Genomic DNA, 17,786 nt, shown 5'->3' with positions numbered 1-17,786 from the left:
TTGCTAAGAAATTAAATTGTGTAAGCAACACGTTTAACACTTACAACTTGGTACACATAATTAATTCATGAGAACCATACATATAAAATAATTAACAGAATAACACATTTTTAAAAACCAAGCTCAAGTCACGCGGAGACCTTCACATCCCTAACTTAAGCCGTGAATTCCCATGGTATATTTCAACGGTCGAGCGGTGGTCACACTGGATCCGCATTAGTTTTTTTTCGGGTCCAAAATCTGTCCAAATCCGCAAATTGCACGCATATTCTAGTATCTGAAGACCAGAAATTTAGATAGACTGGACACAGAGTCATCTGAAAAACTCAAAAATTTTGCAATCTCCGAGGAACAGCGTCCTTAAAACGTATGTGAAAAATTCGATTGAACGTGTGTGTGCTGTGTTGCGCCTGTATGTGTGAGAGTGGGCCCCAAACGCAAAAAGTTTTACACGCGTTAAATGTGCAGTTGAAAAGCTGAAAACAAATTGCGCACGCTATAGTGGGGTGTGTTTTTTAGTGCCCCTTGCTCGTTGGCTGCCCTAAAAGTTTATAAACAATGTGCAAGGCACCACGCGAACTCAAACTTTAGCTGCGAGTGAGCGAGCGAGTGGGTTCGTATGTGTGCGTGACTCTGCCTGTGTGTACAACAATGTCCACATTTTTCTTTTGTTGTTTGCTCCACGAATTATGGGGCTATCCCCACCGCGTTCCATCCGCTGCATTTGCAGGTGCAGAAAAGTGGGGTTAGGATGGCCAAAGAGTCCGCAAGGAACGCTCAGCGCACTGCAATCGCTGCTCTGAATTTGCAATGAAAGTAATCTATTTTTGGGGGATTTGGGACCACAGGTCTCTGCCCATTATCCGCGCTGGTGTGCGTCTGTGTGTATGCAGCGATTATGACGACTCCACACCCGTGGCTAAATCCACAGAGAGAAAATGTTCTCGAGCGCATCCCCGATGTTCGACCAAAGTGTCCTGTGTGGCACAGGTAAAAACGCGTATCGAAATGCGGTGTGAAAGCGGAGACCCTAAAAAACGTATTTTACGTTTTTTTTCGGGAGGTCAACAGCCAAAGGCCATGGGCCAGGGGTGGGGGAAGGAGGAGAGAATGAGAAGAAGTAGAAGAAGGGTGGGAAGAGAATGAATACGAATATGGGAAAATGTTCGGGAGAAATGCCTGCACATCTGATCTGTTTCGGCAGTGATGCAATAGCAGGAGCGCTGAAAATTCCTTTGTGATCTCGCCCCTTTTGTTCTGCGGATGCTGCGCTGCAATGGCTGATCTCTGCTTCTTCTCCTCCTCCTGGTTTTCTTGTCTCCTCCCCTGGATCTTCCAATCTCTGCCTGCGGCGATCCCTTTTTCTACTCTCTCGGGTGCATGCGTGTGTGTGTGTCTGTCTGTGCGCTGGTAGGATGTGATGGCCAGTCAAGCTGCTGTCAAACATCAGAGATGCGCAGCTGCGATTTTTCAGTCACGGTGGATGGAAGCTGGCTAGGATCATGAATTTTTTGAAAATAGGGATCACGTATCATACAATTTACAAGCATCTTAGCCCTAATAATTAATGATTTGTTCAGGTTCTCCAGGAAAAGAAAGTCAGTTTGCACAAAAAATTTGTTTTTAAGAATGACTAATATCTTGTTATTTGGAATTTCGGTTCCGACTAAATGTTTGCGAATTTATATAGCCCATGTAAAAAAATCACGTTTTAATGTAACTTTTTAAAATGGATGACACATACATATTTTAAAAAGTCAACAACTCTGTGACTCAGCATATTGGCAGAAGTAATCTTAGCTTTGGCTAAGCTGTAGTCAGCAACAAATTTTTCGTGACTATAACGATTTACTAATTTATGTTTTAACGTTGGAAGCCAAAACTTCAATTCAATTTGATTATGATCATACTCTTTTAAGTATACAAATTATTTGTAAGGAATCAGGCTTTTCCTATTAATCCGGTGACTCGGTTTCCCGATCACCGGTGACTTTCCTGCGTTGATCATCTCTGAAAGTCAGTAAAAAGCGGAGGGAAAAGATAGCGGCTTGAATTGCAAGGTGTACGTGTTGTTGTTGTTATTGTTGTTCTTGTTTGGTGCTGCGGCTGCTGTGTATCTTTGGTGCTTCTTCTTCTCACGTCCGTTACTTCTCGCTCTTCACTCTCTTCACAATACCTTTTGCTGTTGTCTCTCTTTCCAGTGTATGTGTGTGTGTCTGTTTGTGATGTTGTTGTTGTAATACCCGTTTCGTCTTCTTTTGCCCATTCTACTTCGCGCCGTTTTAGCCTCTTCCTCGATGCACTTTTGTGATTTCCTTTTTCGAGTTCCAACGACGCCGGCAGAGACAGCGTCGTTACAACAAATTTTTCCCACTGCTTTTCATTCCCTTGGATTTCATTTTTTTTTTGCAACCATCAGTTTGCGCTTGTTGCGTGGGAATTTCGGATCATCTTGGATTCTCAGGGCACAAAAGGATCGTCCATTGTAAGCGGTGTTAAATTTGTCATACCTTGGGTTTAAAATTATCATAGCGTCTATTTTCAACACTAGTATTCACTCTTCCAGAGGTGCTTCCTCGTGTTACCAGCTTCCAATCATTCAATAACCAATCTTTAACATTTGCAGGAGAACGCATTAACCACTTTTGGATGCCTGTAAAGTATTATGGAAAGAGGATGCCCAGCTGCTAGCAGTGAATCCGCGACCAGTGCAGGGGAGCGTACTCAGTCAGCAGTCACCAGCTCCACCTCCACGTGGGTCAAGAGTCAGGCCTCAACCAGCCGAAAAACAGAAGCATCAGAAGAATCGGAAGCGGGCCTAGGAGCAGTAGAAGCGGAAGTAGGAGCCGGCAGAGAAGCCTTTGTATCTATGTCAACGCTGCGGGAGGATGTGGAGGACGTGTGTGTGTCGTCAAACTCACAACATGGTTTCGCCGTAGTTTTGGACGACGAGTCCAGCACATTTGAGATTAGCTCTTCCAACTCACTGCCCACCAGTGCGGGGGCGGCGTCCACAGTGGGAGTGGTGGCCGTCGACGACAGCTCCTCCACGGACACCTTGAACGGTGGTCATCCTGGCTTAGGTCAGACAGCCTCATCGGAGCACAGTCGTCAGGGCTTTTTTAATGAGGATAATGAGGATCCTCCGGTTGTATGCCTTATAAACGACGATGACGATGATGAGGATCCCGAGCCGGAGGAGGACGATGAGGAGGAACTGATTGAAGACGAGGACGAGGACGTAGTGGACATTGTAACGGGCACCATCGACTGCCCCAACACATCACAGTTGGCTTTAGCCGACGGCACCATCATGGCGGCCGATGGATCCAAGATCTTCCTGGAGACGCCCGTCGTGGAGGAGGCCCAGCCGCATCCCGGTCAGGTGGTCACAACGGGATCACAGTCAGAGCTCACAGGCAAGCCAAAAAGATTGAGCGATGAGTTCTTGCTGGGTGAGGAAGATCAAGCAGAGAACCTGGCTTTGGGAAGATGTATTAAGTCTGAGCCGGTCGGTCCCGCGGACGACCATCCTTCTGAAGGCGACGATGGGGCTACTTGCTTCTCACTGCATGACCGCCTTATGTCAGTGCGCCTGAAGCAGATGAGCCTCACGGCCAACACCGTTTCGAATCCCTCGCCAGCAGCCTCTGCCAACGCCGCCGCCCCAGAGGAGGCCTCCACTTCCAACTCCAGCTCAACCTCCAGCTCTGCCTTGTCAAGGGCAGACATTGAGTCCATGGATCTGATCGAGCGTCGCGACTTTGAGACGGAGCAGCGTCTGACGGGCGGCATTATCCTGCGTACCAGCTCCATGACGGGCCAGAACAAACTGAATCTAAGTCTGATCAAGTCCATGGCGGGGGGAAGCAAGGCGGCCAATGGATCGGGTACGGCCAACAGTGACGACTGGCCCAGCAGCAGCAATGGGCGGACCGTATCTTCGGACAGCAAGTACACCTACAAGGATCTGTCCACGACCCCAACGAGCAGTCGCAAGTACACTAATAGCCGGCTAAGCAAGTCCACTGCCAAATTGAATCTGGGATCCTCGTTGGGCGCCTCCAGCTGCAGCCAGCACCGGAGTGGTTTCAGTTCCACTTCAAAATCCATGGAGTCATCGACCAGTTGCACTGGAGCTGCCCGAACGGACGTTTACACCAACACCAACTCGAATGATTACCCCAGTCTGGCTCCAACCACTTCTGGTTCGTCCACATCCGGGGGAAGCTGTCAACAGGATCAGGAGGAGAATGTGAGTGCATCCGTCTCGTATAGCTCGGTGGGATCGCAGACCTCTCAGGAAAGTGGTTGCAGTCGCACCACTGCCATCAATCCAAATGCTGCCTGCTCCACCGGATCGGCCTGCTTGGGTGACTCTCAGGCCTCGACATCGGCTTCTACCTCGTCCGGAGCCGGAGCGTCCAACCGTTGCCAGTATGCCACTGCATCGACGACAAAGGCAGCTCGACAGGTTAATGCCAGCGCCCAAACCCAGGAGCGTTTCCTGACTCGCAGCAATCCGCCAGCTGCTAGTGGAGCTGGGTCAGTTGGGGCACACCCAGCAGCATCAGTTCGGCAACGGCGAAACGGTTCCAGCGATGTTGTCCACCTGGAAGTGGTCGTGGAAGAGGGAGCTGGCGGAGGGGATGGCGGCATTGTGGAGCCCGGCGACTTTAGTGCCGAGGAACCTTGGGCCAACTGCGATGAGGAGAACAACTGTTCCGATCTGGAGGAGATTTGCACATGCCAGAACGGTAACGGAAGCAGCTACGGCGGAAGCAATGCCAGTCTCAGCGAGACTTTCGACATGGACGCCATGGATCCCGATGAGCCCATTTCCTTGTCGTTGTCCACTGCCTCAGCTGGCTTCACCGAATACTCGCTGACCAATCCCAGCTCGCTAATCTCTCATCAGCGCAAACGTAAGTTCAACGAGGGACGTCTGCTGGATGGCGGCGACTACTCGGTGACTATATCTTCCAGCGGCGAAGTGGGCGGACCGGGTTCAGGTGTGAGCGATAATTGCCGCAAGCGGATTGCCTATGATTTTGCATCTACGCCGCGCTCCTCGCAACATTTGGGACCCACGGCAGTGCTATCGGTGACGCCCTCATCGCATCTGACTAGCTCCACGCCGGGATCGGCCTTGGGTCGACGCACACCCCGTTCCGTGCCGTCTCGTGACAATCCGCCTCCAGAGCTGCAGCATTGGTTGGCACAATTCCAACGATGGTCCCATGTCGAGCGATTGCTGGCCCTGGACCGTCTCATCGATCACTGCGATCCGTCGCAGGTGCGGCACATGATGAAGGTGATTGAGCCGCAGTTCCAGCGGGACTTCATCTCCCTGCTGCCAAGAGAGCTAGCCCTCTTTGTGCTCTCGTACTTGGAGCCCAAAGACTTGCTGAGGGCAGCGCAGACCTGCCGCAGCTGGCGCTTCCTCTGCGACGACAATCTGTTGTGGAAGGAGAAGTGCCGCAAAGCCCAGATCCTCGCCGAGCCGCGTAGTGATCGCCCGAAACGGGGACGCGATGGCAACATGCCGCCAATTGCGTCGCCCTGGAAGGCCGCCTACATGCGTCAGCACATCATTGAAATGAACTGGCGGTCACGGCCTGTGCGCAAGCCCAAGGTACTCAAGGGCCACGACGATCATGTGATTACGTGCCTGCAGTTCTCCGGCAATCGCATTGTGTCCGGCTCCGATGACAATACACTTAAAGTATGGTCAGCGGTGAACGGAAAGGTGAGTAAATCGAAAAAGCAATCATTATTTAATGTTTCCCTGCTAACGAGCTATCTTTCTCATCAACTGTAGTGTCTGCGCACTTTGGTTGGTCACACCGGTGGCGTTTGGTCTTCCCAAATGTCCGGCAATATCATCATCTCGGGCAGCACGGATCGCACGCTCAAAGTCTGGGACATGGACAGCGGCGCATGTGTGCACACACTTCAGGGGCATACGTCCACCGTACGGTGTATGCATTTGCATGGCAGCAAGTAAGTTAAAGCCACACACAACTATCCACTAACCAATGCTAATAATTGACGAATTTCTCAACAGAGTTGTCAGTGGCTCGCGAGACGCAACCTTGAGGGTCTGGGACATTGAACAAGGCTCCTGCCTGCACGTTTTGGTTGGTCACTTGGCTGCTGTGCGATGTGTGCAGTACGATGGGAAGCTGATTGTGTCCGGAGCGTATGATTATATGGTGAAGATATGGCATCCGGAGCGGCAGGAGTGCCTGCACACACTGCAGGGCCACACAAATCGCGTCTACTCGCTGCAGGTAAGATGATCTACTCATCTTTGTCGGACCTTGCCTTAATTTCATTCTAAATTTCGCACAGTTTGATGGCCTGCATGTGGTATCGGGTTCATTGGACACTTCTATCCGCGTGTGGGACGTGGAGACGGGCAATTGCAAGCACACCCTGATGGGTCATCAGAGTTTGACCTCTGGCATGGAACTGCGTCAAAACATTCTGGTCTCGGGCAACGCCGACTCGACAGTCAAGGTGTGGGACATCACAACCGGACAATGTCTGCAAACGCTGTCAGGTAAGTTTGCATCATCCGCTTGTCGATCGAATGCAAGACCGAAGCGTTTACTTTTCACTAACATGTTGTAAAATATCCACCACTAATCTGGTACTCCTTAAATCCCCTTTAGGTCCAAATAAGCATCATTCTGCGGTCACCTGCCTGCAGTTTAACTCCCGATTTGTGGTGACCAGTTCCGACGATGGCACCGTGAAATTGTGGGACGTTAAGACAGGCGACTTTATACGTAATCTTGTGGCTCTGGACTCTGGTGGATCTGGCGGCGTTGTGTGGCGGATTAGGTAAGTCCAAGACGATATAAATCCGCTCATTACAAATGTAACTATCTAAACCTAAAAACTTTCCAGAGCGAACGACACCAAACTCATTTGCGCCGTCGGTTCCCGCAACGGAACGGAGGAAACAAAGCTAATGGTCCTCGATTTTGATGTTGAGGGTGCATGTGTGAAGTGCTCATAGGAGACGGTGGGGCACTTCCGGTGCGGCCTACGCCGCCGTCTCGCTTGGATCCAGGCGGTGAACGGTCAGGGACGGGGCAGCTAGTATACAGCTTCAAGCGAGATTTCATTGCAAACTCATCTAAACACAGAAAAGCACACACAGACAGATGCCGCGGATGTGAGAGTCCGCAACGTAATGTTGAATGCCTTGCCAACAAAACGCAACTGCTCGCATACACCACACACACCACATACACCACACACACCACATACACCACACACTCCATTCACACCATAACACACACACAAAAAAACATTAAACAATTGAGGGAAAGAGAACAGTAGGGTAGTCGGGTGGTCGGGGTGTGGCTGTGGCTGTGAGTGTATATTGTTAATAATACCCTTTTAAATTACGTTGCTTCATAGCCAAAATTCGTTTTCCACCGTAGAATAATTTCGCTTCTTAGTTTTTATTGCGATTATGTATATGGCAAGAATCGATTACCTTAATATTATGATTATGATTACGTATTATAAAGCGCAGATTAAGAGCTGCAGATGCAAATAATTGTTTCGCGTCGTGTGAACCTGAGAGAGCGTTTATGAGAACAGAGCTTTATATTGATTAAATTGTAATTTGTTTAAATGAAATTTGGATAAGATGGATATGTTAATATTGGCCCAGCACTTTAGTTGAGTTTGCCGCCTATTATGTTTACATTTGTGGTTTTGTTTCGTCTCGTCCTACTTGTTTTGTTTAATTGTACTTGAACGGGTATGTACCTAAATTCTACTATCACGTTCTGATTGTTTCCCTTTTCCATTTGATTTGATTCATTTGTCGTGCAGTAGCATAGCGATATTGGCTTCCAATTCCAAATTCGAAATCCTCATTTGCCAGGAACCTGCCACATTTGCCGCACTTAGCGTTTAAGAGTCATCTGCCGAACTCATCGAGCAGCAGCTCACACCCACGAAACAGCAACTGCAACATGAACACTGCAACACAACAACACTCACACACGTGAAATCATTAAGCGAACATATATTTTAATTATAGACTGATTTATTAGTAATTGAAATTAATCTACAAATATGTATGTGTAATGGTACCGTATGTATTTCAATAAAATTTATCGGTTTAAGCATAAATCTGAATAAACGCAGGAATAATAATAAAAATAGTTAAAACCATCTATGTGCCACATGTTATTGCTTCATGGAACTGGGAGCTTTGCAGCCGGAAAAACTATTGCTTCGCAAAAAACAAAATTGATAAATTTCAGTATATGCGCGTAATTCACTTTATTTGTTCATTTTGTGACTGGAGTGGAGTGGGGATCACTCCGGAAAACAATAAAATATTTAATACTTTATGATAACACTAAAGTAGTTCTATGATTGGACGATGCTTGGATAGTTTCTTACAAATGCTCTTGGCAGATACCCTCCGGGTACCGACTATTTGGAGCAGGAAACATTTCATTTGCGAGGGGTTGCGAATTCATTTACGGGATTATTTATACAGATTAACTTTTCTTTAATCAAACAAATCACTTCAATGCGATTCAACTCCAAAAACCAAAGTGGGTGAGTAATAAACTTAAATTTAAGTTATGGAAACTAAGTAACTATGAACTAAATGGGTAATTGACTTTGAGAATTCCACGCTGAGTCATTTTTAGATTTTCGACTTCTTGCTGCTGTGTCCCTCAATGCCGAGATTGCAGCGGGAGGCCACGTCCTGGGCCGAGGTGACCGTGCTGGGCACTGCACCGCCGCCCAGAGCCGAAATGTTGCCATTGCTGGGTCGCTTTCGCGTGGGCGAGTGGACCGGCGACTTCTGCTTGAGGCACTCCACATCGTTGAAGACCACTTGGGCACCGCCACCACAAGTGGGGATTACATTGCCCTTATACAGCTTGGTCTCCACATCGCCATCCGTATCCGCATCCTGCGAGACGAGACAGTACTTCGTAGTTCCGTGGGCAGTTAGCTCCTTCAAGTCGGTTAGTTTCGTCACGGATTTACGATTCTTCAGATACGGCTGCATAATGGTTCCGAGCGGAACAGGATTGGCTGCCCGATGCTCCAGCCACTTGTCGCCGGCGGATCGAGACCGTCTATGCCGATTGTTGGCCGCTGCAGCACCCTGTTGGGATATAAAATTATTAAGACATATGGCAATATCCTCGGATTAATCATACACTTACATGACGTGGCGTTGCATATATATCTGTTCTTGTAGCTGGCACCGAGGACTCCTCCGTGCGCGCCGTATATGCAGCGCGATCTTTGTCGTTAAGTATGTTTTCGGAGCTCTGAGACCGCGGCAAACTGGGCAGATCTTCGGACTGCAGAATGTTGGAGACCAATCGCAGTTTCTCGTCTTTGATGCGCATGCGTTCCTGCAATTTCACACGCTGTTCGCGCAGCTTTAGCTCAAACTCTCGTTTGTTTTTGTCCGACTCAACGGCCAGCTTGGAGCTGAACTTCTTCTTTTGCTTTTCCTTCTCGTGCTCCTTTTGGGTGAGCATATTCTCCTTCTCGTTCAGCTTGAAAGTCAGCTCTTCAATCTGCCGTTCTTGCTTGCTTAGCGTATTGTTAAGCACGTCAATAGAGCTCTCGTGTATGCGAACCTTCTTCTCGAGGGCAGCGCTGCGATCCCGCTCCTGCTTGTAGACAGCCTTCAAGGAGGCGAGCTCCGTGCGCAGCTGAAGATTGTCGCGGTCAAGGTTCATCAGCATCTGCCGGAAGCTGTCACCTGAAAGTTGAAGAATTAGTATTTTACTGTTAAGATCAAGAAGGTGAGGTCTTACATTTAATATCCAAGTTGGCACGCAGCTTCTTTCGCTTTTCAATGCGCTGCTCCAGATAGTGCATTAGCTCGCGGATTTTGATCTGTGCCTCGGGACTGTCCATTTCGTATGCGGGAAAATCGGGCCCCAAACTGTACACCAAACCCACGTCCACCTCCAAATCCTTGGCCTCAGGAATGCCCAGCTCGTTTAGATTATTAACAGCAATCTTGAACAGCTTGTTGGCCTTGCGACGGCCGGGGGTCAGACCCAAATCTTGCTTCATAGGAGTCGCCCGAGCAATTTGCACCTCCTGGGTCATCTCGGCAAACTTCATCACTTGCTAAACGGGATGAATAAATTTTAGGGACCAGAGTAGATTGTGGTCAGGAAAATAATTTACCATATTCTCATCATAGTCCTCAATTCTTGGGTTGATGCACACAATCATGGACACCTGGCCTTCGCCATCGAAGTAGTTTTTGAACATGTGTGTGATCTTGGAGTCCCGATAGGGAACCTTTTTGGGTGCCAATCCATTGCTAGCCGCGAGTTGGTTCTCGCGCAGATATTCCAGGCAAGTGCGCAACGTCATCAGCGAGTTATTGATGTTGCCCGCCTCACGGAGTCGCACACCGGTGTTCTTGGTCCTCGAGGATCGCTCACTGCCCGCCAGATCCACCAGGGACAGTTGACTCACTGTGATGTTTTGCCGGTCCTGAACCACATTCTCACCCTGGCTATCAGTGGGCGCCTGCACCAAGCGTATATTGAACACCGAGTGACTCCGACTGGATTCTGCATTGAGAACAGTGTGCCCCATGCGTTTGCGCTTCTGGCCCATTTGAAAGACCTCGAGAGCCTCCTCCACGGTCTTGACCTCCACCTCTGTAACGCCGTGGACGAACATGTGTCGGTTGGCATCTTCACGAATGATTTTGCTCTGCAAAGTCCTGTGGGGATCACGAACTCAGTTGGGTTTCTTCAAATGTAAAGCGTAGATATGGATACTTACTTCTGTATACCCGAGTCCTCCAGGAGGTCGTAGACACTGTTATTGTAAATCTCAATATAGGTGACGAACACCGAGTACATGTTGTCCTCATCCAAACCCAGCAGCGGAATTGGCTCCACGGAGGCCTGGGATGCAATTTCCGGATCTGAGTCCTTGTGCCTGAAGGCAAATCGTCCTGAGCCAGCAAATCGCTGGTTCATCTCGTGCTGGCGCTCCAGGAGCGCATCCTCTTCGGACAGGATCTCGAAGCCATTAAGCTTGTCCGGCTTGAAGACGAACTTCTTGGCCTGGTAATCTGAGATGGTGCGAAAGAGCACGTCCAGGCAGCGCGGCATGATGCCGCGGTGTCGCAGGTTGCCGGTCATGGTGTACGTTTTTCCACTTCCAGTCACGCCGTAGGTGAAAAGCAGACTGTTTCGGCCTTTCAGTAGGTTCTCCACCAACGGCTGGGCCACAGCTGCGTACACATCCTGCTGCGTGGCATCCGGCTGGAAAACGTGCTTGAATATGTACTGAACCTCACGCTGGGCGCCGTTGTGTGGCTTGTGATGCTGCAGCAGCTGATCCTGCGGATTCAGGGCGATCGTCGTGGAGTTCTTGACTCTCAGGGAGGTGAGATCTGCGTCGGATTGTAGGGGCCGCACTCGACAGAACACATTCACTGGATCCCTGGCCTTGTCGGAGGTGTCTCGTCGCTGTTTCTCCACCGTTTGATGCACCCGCGGAGTTTTCGGGACGACGCGCATCGGCGTCCTGGGTCTGCAAATGGGTATTCTCATTGATGGAGTTGTTCTTTCGGGAACTGTCATATCACTTACACTGCCTTCATGTTGTCAGCTCACTTTTGCCACTAGTTTGATATACGGGAGCTGGTTTTCTCCTTGTTTTGGTGCTCAAATCGATCTCTCTTTTAGTTCGTTACCTTCAAATTTACAGCGCCAAGCGACGCCACGCTTGGTTTTAGAGTGACCGAACTTGCGAAAGCGGTTAATGCTTTAAATACTATGCCTTGCTCCAACATATACTAGAAACATACTAAAGCCGAGGGTATGTACAGTGCGTGCCATTTGCATAGATTCAAATATATAAATATACTAGATTTTAAATGTATCTATTTAATTTATTTATGATCTCACATACCAAATTATAATTACAATGTTAATATATTAGTATGATATTAAGGTATGGAATGGTTATGATGATGCCAAATATTCATTTAAAATTGATTGAAGATCATTTGTGGTCCCTATTGCTTTTTATTCAACTTTAGAAGTGAGAACATTTTCCGCATAAGTGCCGGTCCGTTCCAATAGCCGTTCATCATCAGCTTCCAGTAGAGCACCGGCATGAGCTCCTTCTTCATGAAGAACATGGAGTACCGCTCCTTGGACTGGTCCAATGGGAAGGTCTCCACGGGGGTGAGGTTGTAGTCAAACTCAGCCAGGATGCAGGAGCTGTAGCCGGTGACGATGGGGCAGGACGAGTACCCATCGTAGATATCCGTTGGAGCTTTGCCCTCGATCACCGCCATGACGTTCCTGAACACAACCGGTGACTGGGCGGCTGGAGGTGAAAAATCAATTGAATATTCCGATCAGGATTCCCAACCGATTTGCAATATCACTTACCTGCCGCAGCGGCCGTCTTCGAGTTGGGACTGGACGCCGAATCGCCGATGGCGAACACGTTGTTGTACTTGTTGTGCTGCAGCGTCATCTGGTCGACGTCCACAAAGCCAGTGGGCGTCACCAGCTTCTTGCAGTTGGCCACCACATCCGGAGTGCTCATCGGCGGAGTCACATGAAGCATGGAGTACTGAGGAAGGGGAGGTTCAGATATAATACTTATATAAGTTTTGGCTTACGTAACACCTCGAGAAACCGGACCTTGGTCAACCCAACTTTACTTTTCCCAGAAAATTTGTTTATCTCAATTACTTTAACATTAGTTTCTTTAAGTTGAAAATATTCTTTAGACTTTAGAATTGATCTTAGTTAACCTACTCTTAGTATTTCTCGTTTTAAGTAGGAAGAAATAGGTCTAGAATCTAGATCTATGTAGTATCTAGAATACCCAATTGACCAGTACTCACCGTTTCCTCATAGTGCACTCCTGGTTTTGCGAGATCCTCGAACACGGCTATATTATCTTTATGTCTCACTTCAACGAGATTTCTTTGGACATTAAGCGTGATATTTCTCCTCTTGATCAGTTTCATCAGTGCCTCTGCGTAGTGTTTAACACCAAAAATCACGGGAAGCGATGTGTTGTAGATGATATTGACGTTGTCGCGACGACCCATCTGAAATGGGTTTCAAGTAAGTGAGGTTGTTTGCCAGATATCCTATAAGTCTAAGGCGTGCATCCTACCTTCCTAAAGTAGTGCTCAGATATGTAGGCTATTTTCTGCGGTGCACCTGCACACTTGATGGGACAGTTGGGAAAGGTGAATATAGCATTTCCTTCGTTGGTCCTGCGCAGACATTCGTACACATGATCCACGTACTTGGGCGAGTAGATGGAGCAAACATTACTGCCGGGCGTCTCCAGGGCCTCCACCAGGCCAGGTATCTATGGATATGTGGATAGGGATATTAGCAACTATTAAACGTACTGATACCCTACGCACCTTTCCATAATTCAGCTGCAGTCCGGTGGCGATGATCAGAAAGTCGTACTTGATGGTCTTGCCACCAGACGTGCTAACCGTATTATTATCCGGATCGAACTCCAGCGCCTTCTCCTTCACCCACTTGGCCTTTGTGGGCAGCACATCGGCCATTTGCCGGTGGCTCTGATCCAATCTCTTCATGCCCCCTCCTATCAGGGTGAACATGGGTTGGTAGTAATGTTTCTATGGGGAATTGCTATGTTATAATGGATAATTTATTGCCTTTGGGCCGACTCACATCTTCTGGTTCCAGGACGACCACCTTGTCGCTGCCCAAGCGCGAGGACAACTTGGCGGCCATGGCACACCCACCGGTGCCACCGCCCACCACCAGCACTTGGCATCTGGAAAAATAGGGTTTACTTAATTACTGGAATATACAATGACAGAATCCTCAAGGGAGACTAGTACAGTCGCATGACCACACCCACCATCAGATTGCCATCGAACCATGGCCACCAGGTTAGCTCTTCGTTATCGCCATTAACTAGTTATTAGCTTAGAGCTTACTTTCTAAGCGATATAAACATACTAATTCAATTTGTTTTGGTAGATATATACATATAGATATAGATATAGTCTTCTCATGCCATTTGATAAGCGGAAAATGGCATAAACTTTCGCAGCGATATAAACAAACTTACTCTTGCCGCTCGCGGTTCACTCGAGATGTGGACAGGAATCTGGAGGAGAAGGCCGTTGGAGCATGATTGTGGGTGGCCAGGAGTAGCTTCTGGCACTGGCTGATGGTTCCTGGGAGGCGACGGTTCATCGCAACAGCTGGATGATCTTCGATCCCTCAATCTGCGTTAAAGAAAAAAGCGGACTGCAAATGCCCACAACCGATTGAAGACTGGCAAAAAAGAGCTTTCGATGGGGGGTTATCAAACCGGCTGCACTGGCAAAAAGTTTGGGCTATTTCAAATTTGGAAAAAACTTTAGAAATTTAAAAAATGCCGAAGATGCTTAGGCGGCACTGTGTAGTGCTTCCCAACATTTCGACCGGCTATCAAGGAAAACAAAACGAGTGTGGGAAAATTTGTCAGTGAGACCGAACATAACAACTGATTTTAAACACAAGTAAGCAAAACATTAGAAACTTATTTTTCGAGTAGGTAGACTCTTAAATAAAGAATTCTTTTAACTGTACTAATTTGGAAAAAGTGTCAGGCTTCTGAAAATGTGGTAATTGTTAATTTCGCCCGTCGGCCATAAAAATCAGAGTGTATGTGGCCGAAAACCAGTTTTTATGCGGTAATAAAAATGGGGAAAACGCAACAGGTTGCACTGTAGTTTTCGGATGGGTGTATTCATTGCCTAACCTTGAAAGATGCCGAAAGCTTTTCAGCATGCTTTTGTACTCAGCTGTTCAAAGCTCATTTGGTGCTAAATAATCAAAAGCTCAAGAGTGTGCGAATGCTCGAAGCACTTAATTACTATCTACAGTGGATTGTGCCTACAGGCAACGCATGACATCATGCCTTAAAATACGCGGACTTAATTCTGAGAACAGCAAGAATTGCCTGCTTATCGGGGCTCAATAAATAAAACAATCTGAACCTCTTGCTTTGTGTCTACAGTGGAACCCGGCGATAAGCAACCCATGAGATCATGCCTTTAAATACGGCTACTCAACTCTTACAAAGTATCATCTATTTGCCTGCTTATCGGGGCTAACTAGCTTTTTATTTGCCTTCTTAGTGCATCGGGTTATATTTATGGTATACCTCCAGGGGCAACCTTATCGAGTTTGAAGCATCTAAGTTGCATTTTGCTGGTAACTCTCCAGTACACTGTTAAAATATATACATACTTTCTTAAGAACAAAATATTTTTATAGCCAGGCATATCCAGGCTTATGTGGTTAAGTAACTGGTTTAATTTAGAATTGAATATTTTCACATTGCATTTGATTACTTATCAAGCAAGTCTTATCAAGCAATTCCTATAATATGTGGACATTAAATTGTCAATTAATAGATTGCACAGACTCTAATCAGAATATGAAGGTCACCAATAAATTTTATTAATAAACTGCAGCGGTCATCTACTCATATACGTCAAACTTTAAAGCAATTTAAAAAAAATGAAACTAACATAAATTAAATGATTTTTACAGAATTTCAGTTGTTGATAGCAATATAATTCCATATTTCAATCGAAGTATTTAATTAAAAAGGGGATTTGAAAAATCTTTTCTTCCCTTAACTTTTGTATTGTGTGATTTTCCTAAGGGTCTTTCAAAATCCTATTTACATTCATCGTTTTGGGATTTTACTTATAATATAATGATCGGATCTTGAAATTGTTGGCAATATTGCATCATAAAAACAACTTAAAAATTTTCCAGAAAATTTATTTAGTGCAAATGTTTAATCCCGTGGATTTTTCTGGGACAGATACTTCAGAAATATATAAAGATATTCAAGTTAAGCAGATCAAATTAAACTCTTTCAAGTTTATATCATGAAAAAGGTTCCAGATATTTCAATTAAAATTAAACAAGTCATTTATATTAATTTCGATTTCTGATGAAAATAATAACAATAGTAAATTAGGGGTCTTTCCACTCAGCTTGTTGAGTACAATTTCCCTTCGGATGTGTGAAACATCGAGGGATTTTCCACGGCTCCCCATTCCGTGCACTCCGGACACGAGTAGATGGACAGACGTGCATCGATGTTGCTAATAAATATGGTAAATGTGGGATGATTAAGTGAACAATGTTGCCAATAAACGCGAGGCGGACATGTCAAACGCCACGAGACGACAACTGTGACAGCGGCGGGTTTAATTACGCCCTGCTGCCGTCTGATTGCAGATGGGTTTACGGATGTGGGATGTGGGCACATAGATGGATAGCTGTATAGCTGGATGTGGCCACATAGTCCACTGCGTGGGCGGGGCTGAGGGGCAGGTCCTGGCGAGGTCCTAGCGTGGGCCCGACCCGCCGCCATGAGGTGGCCCATCGTCAATTGGAGACAAGCTGGCAATTCAAATGAAGCCCTATTGACTGATGGCCAAATTGGCTCCGCGACTGCGTGGGCGGCTATTCGAGGACCAAGCGATAGCTACGGATATTTATAAGAAATCAATGGGTGGTTGGGTGAGTGGCTGGCCTGCCTGGCTGGGTGCCTGGGTGGTGCTCGCTGCCTCTCAAACGGGCGAGGGGCCACTTTAAATTGGGCGTGGCAGCCGCTGTTGCTAGGTGACCATTTCCACAGCCATTTCCAGCTGCGGTGGCAAGGTCCCGCCACCAGGCCATCATCATGTGGTTCCCGAACCGATGATGACCAAGCTGGTGGTCACCATGCTGACTTTCCCCGGCTGTCTGTTGCCGTGATTGCGTGAGCTCCACTTCATTTGAATATAACGGTGGCAGGCCACTTGGAGCACGTAGGCCCACACAGTGAAAAAATGGCTCAGAATATCGGTTTAATGTAGCTTTCAGATTTTAAGATAGACAGCAAATACGTGACATTATTTAATTGAAACATTTCAGAAAACTCAACTAATATTTAAAATAAATACTAGCAGTTATAACAGAATGTTTAAGTTAAATAATTCTTAAGAATTGTTCTATATATTTGAAGATTAGACTGATATATTATAAAAATGTGTCATCTGCTGTCGCAGATAAGAGACCATTATATATTTAAATATATGTGTGGCCTTAATTTAATTAAATTATTTGAATACCTTGAAAATATCACCACCTAGTGACGAATGGCACCGATAAGAGTTTTTTGCCAAGCAAAACATTGATGAGCCATCACTTTTGAGTAACTTTTTTCACCGTGCGTATTTAGATATTTTTCCGGTTTTTTGTGGTATATTCCACATAAAAAGTGGGCGTTTAAGAAGGAGCAACAATGGCCCATGGAGCTCTAATTAGGTGGCCTATTCCCGTCCAGCTGAAGAGCATTATTTTTCACAGATATAAGCCCCATTGTAATGAAGCGGATTACCAATTTTGGTTGGATTTTTTTCTCCGTGCCCAGACTCCTGGACTCCGAAGTGCATTTCAATTGACGCCACACCAAAATCAATTGCAGCATCGTCTGCGGCGGGATCTTTGTGCAATTGGTAGCGGGGCTCTGGAATGCAAATAGTGGACACCGCGGCAATTGATGCAGAACCTCCGACTGGAGGCAGCAGGTCTGCCATCGCCATCGTCATCGTCATAGCCATAACTATGTATATCTGTAACTCCAGCTATACTTATATCCATAGAACCCTGGTGATTGACTGTCTGACCGGAAAGCAGATGGAACTAATTCCCGTCGAGCCGAAT

General features: G+C 46.9%; 3 protein-coding genes across 4 annotated transcripts; 1 reads left to right on the top strand and 2 right to left on the bottom strand.

Moving 5' to 3' along the window:
• The first annotated feature begins 181 nt into the window (after positions 1 to 181).
• LOC117140379 (F-box/WD repeat-containing protein 7) lies at positions 182 to 7,659 on the top strand. 2 transcript variants are annotated; one of them, XM_033303243.1, is made up of 7 exons: positions 182 to 367; positions 2,627 to 5,749; positions 5,822 to 6,003; positions 6,068 to 6,293; positions 6,355 to 6,565; positions 6,678 to 6,849; positions 6,916 to 7,659. In XM_033303243.1, the coding sequence occupies exons 2-7, from the start codon at positions 2,666 to 2,668 to the stop codon at positions 7,025 to 7,027; spliced, it is 3,987 nt and encodes a 1,328-aa protein (XP_033159134.1). In that variant the 5' UTR covers positions 182 to 367; positions 2,627 to 2,665; the 3' UTR covers positions 7,028 to 7,659. The 2 variants fall into 2 exon arrangements, with proteins under 2 accessions (XP_033159134.1, XP_033159135.1); XM_033303244.1 differs by lacking the exon at positions 182 to 367 and adding an exon at positions 2,399 to 2,485.
• A 629-nt stretch (positions 7,660 to 8,288) lies between these two features.
• LOC117140380 (kinesin-like protein KIF23) lies at positions 8,289 to 11,790 on the bottom strand. Its single transcript, XM_033303245.1, has 6 exons — positions 11,640 to 11,790; positions 10,822 to 11,580; positions 10,210 to 10,759; positions 9,828 to 10,149; positions 9,222 to 9,772; positions 8,289 to 9,160 (listed from the first exon to the last, which is right to left on the bottom strand). The coding sequence occupies exons 1-6, from the start codon at positions 11,648 to 11,650 to the stop codon at positions 8,690 to 8,692; spliced, it is 2,664 nt and encodes an 887-aa protein (XP_033159136.1). The 5' UTR covers positions 11,651 to 11,790; the 3' UTR covers positions 8,289 to 8,689.
• Positions 11,791 to 12,043: 253 nt separating this feature from the next.
• Positions 12,044 to 14,360, bottom strand: LOC117141134 (sulfide:quinone oxidoreductase, mitochondrial). Its single transcript, XM_033304460.1, has 7 exons — positions 14,137 to 14,360; positions 13,731 to 13,836; positions 13,451 to 13,675; positions 13,192 to 13,392; positions 12,914 to 13,123; positions 12,450 to 12,636; positions 12,044 to 12,384 (listed from the first exon to the last, which is right to left on the bottom strand). Exons 1-7 carry the CDS (start codon positions 14,262 to 14,264, stop codon positions 12,068 to 12,070), a joined length of 1,374 nt encoding a protein of 457 aa, XP_033160351.1. The 5' UTR covers positions 14,265 to 14,360; the 3' UTR covers positions 12,044 to 12,067.
• Positions 14,361 to 17,786: the final 3,426 nt, after the last annotated feature.

The sequence above is a fragment of the Drosophila mauritiana genome, chromosome 3L, assembly GCF_004382145.1.
Source record: "Drosophila mauritiana strain mau12 chromosome 3L, ASM438214v1, whole genome shotgun sequence".
NCBI lineage: Eukaryota > Metazoa > Arthropoda > Insecta > Diptera > Drosophilidae > Drosophila > Drosophila mauritiana.
Note: the sequence above shows the minus strand (reverse complement) of the source record. Positions and strands in the feature narration are given on the sequence as shown.

What these genes read in the sequence shown, in the direction of transcription:
- LOC117141134 (XM_033304460.1), bottom strand. Translation starts at nt 14,264, where the DNA reads ATGAACCGTCGCCTCCCAGGAACCATCAGCCAGTGCCAGAAGCTACTC. An exon ending in GAGTGCACTATGAGGAAACG is followed by an intron (nt 12,637 to 12,913) that starts GTGAGTACTGGT and finishes CCCCTTCCTCAG; the next exon opens with TACTCCATGCTTCATGTGAC. An exon ending in GAAGACGGCCGCTGCGGCAG is followed by an intron (nt 12,385 to 12,449) that starts GTAAGTGATATT and finishes TTTCACCTCCAG; the next exon opens with CCGCCCAGTCACCGGTTGTG.
- LOC117140380 (XM_033303245.1), bottom strand. An exon ending in GAGGACTCGGGTATACAGAA is followed by an intron (nt 10,760 to 10,821) that starts GTAAGTATCCAT and finishes TGATCCCCACAG; the next exon opens with GACTTTGCAGAGCAAAATCA. An exon ending in TGCCAACTTGGATATTAAAT is followed by an intron (nt 9,773 to 9,827) that starts GTAAGACCTCAC and finishes TTCAACTTTCAG; the next exon opens with GTGACAGCTTCCGGCAGATG.
- LOC117140379 (XM_033303243.1), top strand. Translation starts at nt 2,666, where the DNA reads ATGGAAAGAGGATGCCCAGCTGCTAGCAGTGAATCCGCGACCAGTGCA. An exon ending in ATGTCTGCAAACGCTGTCAG is followed by an intron (nt 6,566 to 6,677) that starts GTAAGTTTGCAT and finishes AATCCCCTTTAG; the next exon opens with GTCCAAATAAGCATCATTCT. An exon ending in GGCGTTGTGTGGCGGATTAG is followed by an intron (nt 6,850 to 6,915) that starts GTAAGTCCAAGA and finishes AAAACTTTCCAG; the next exon opens with AGCGAACGACACCAAACTCA.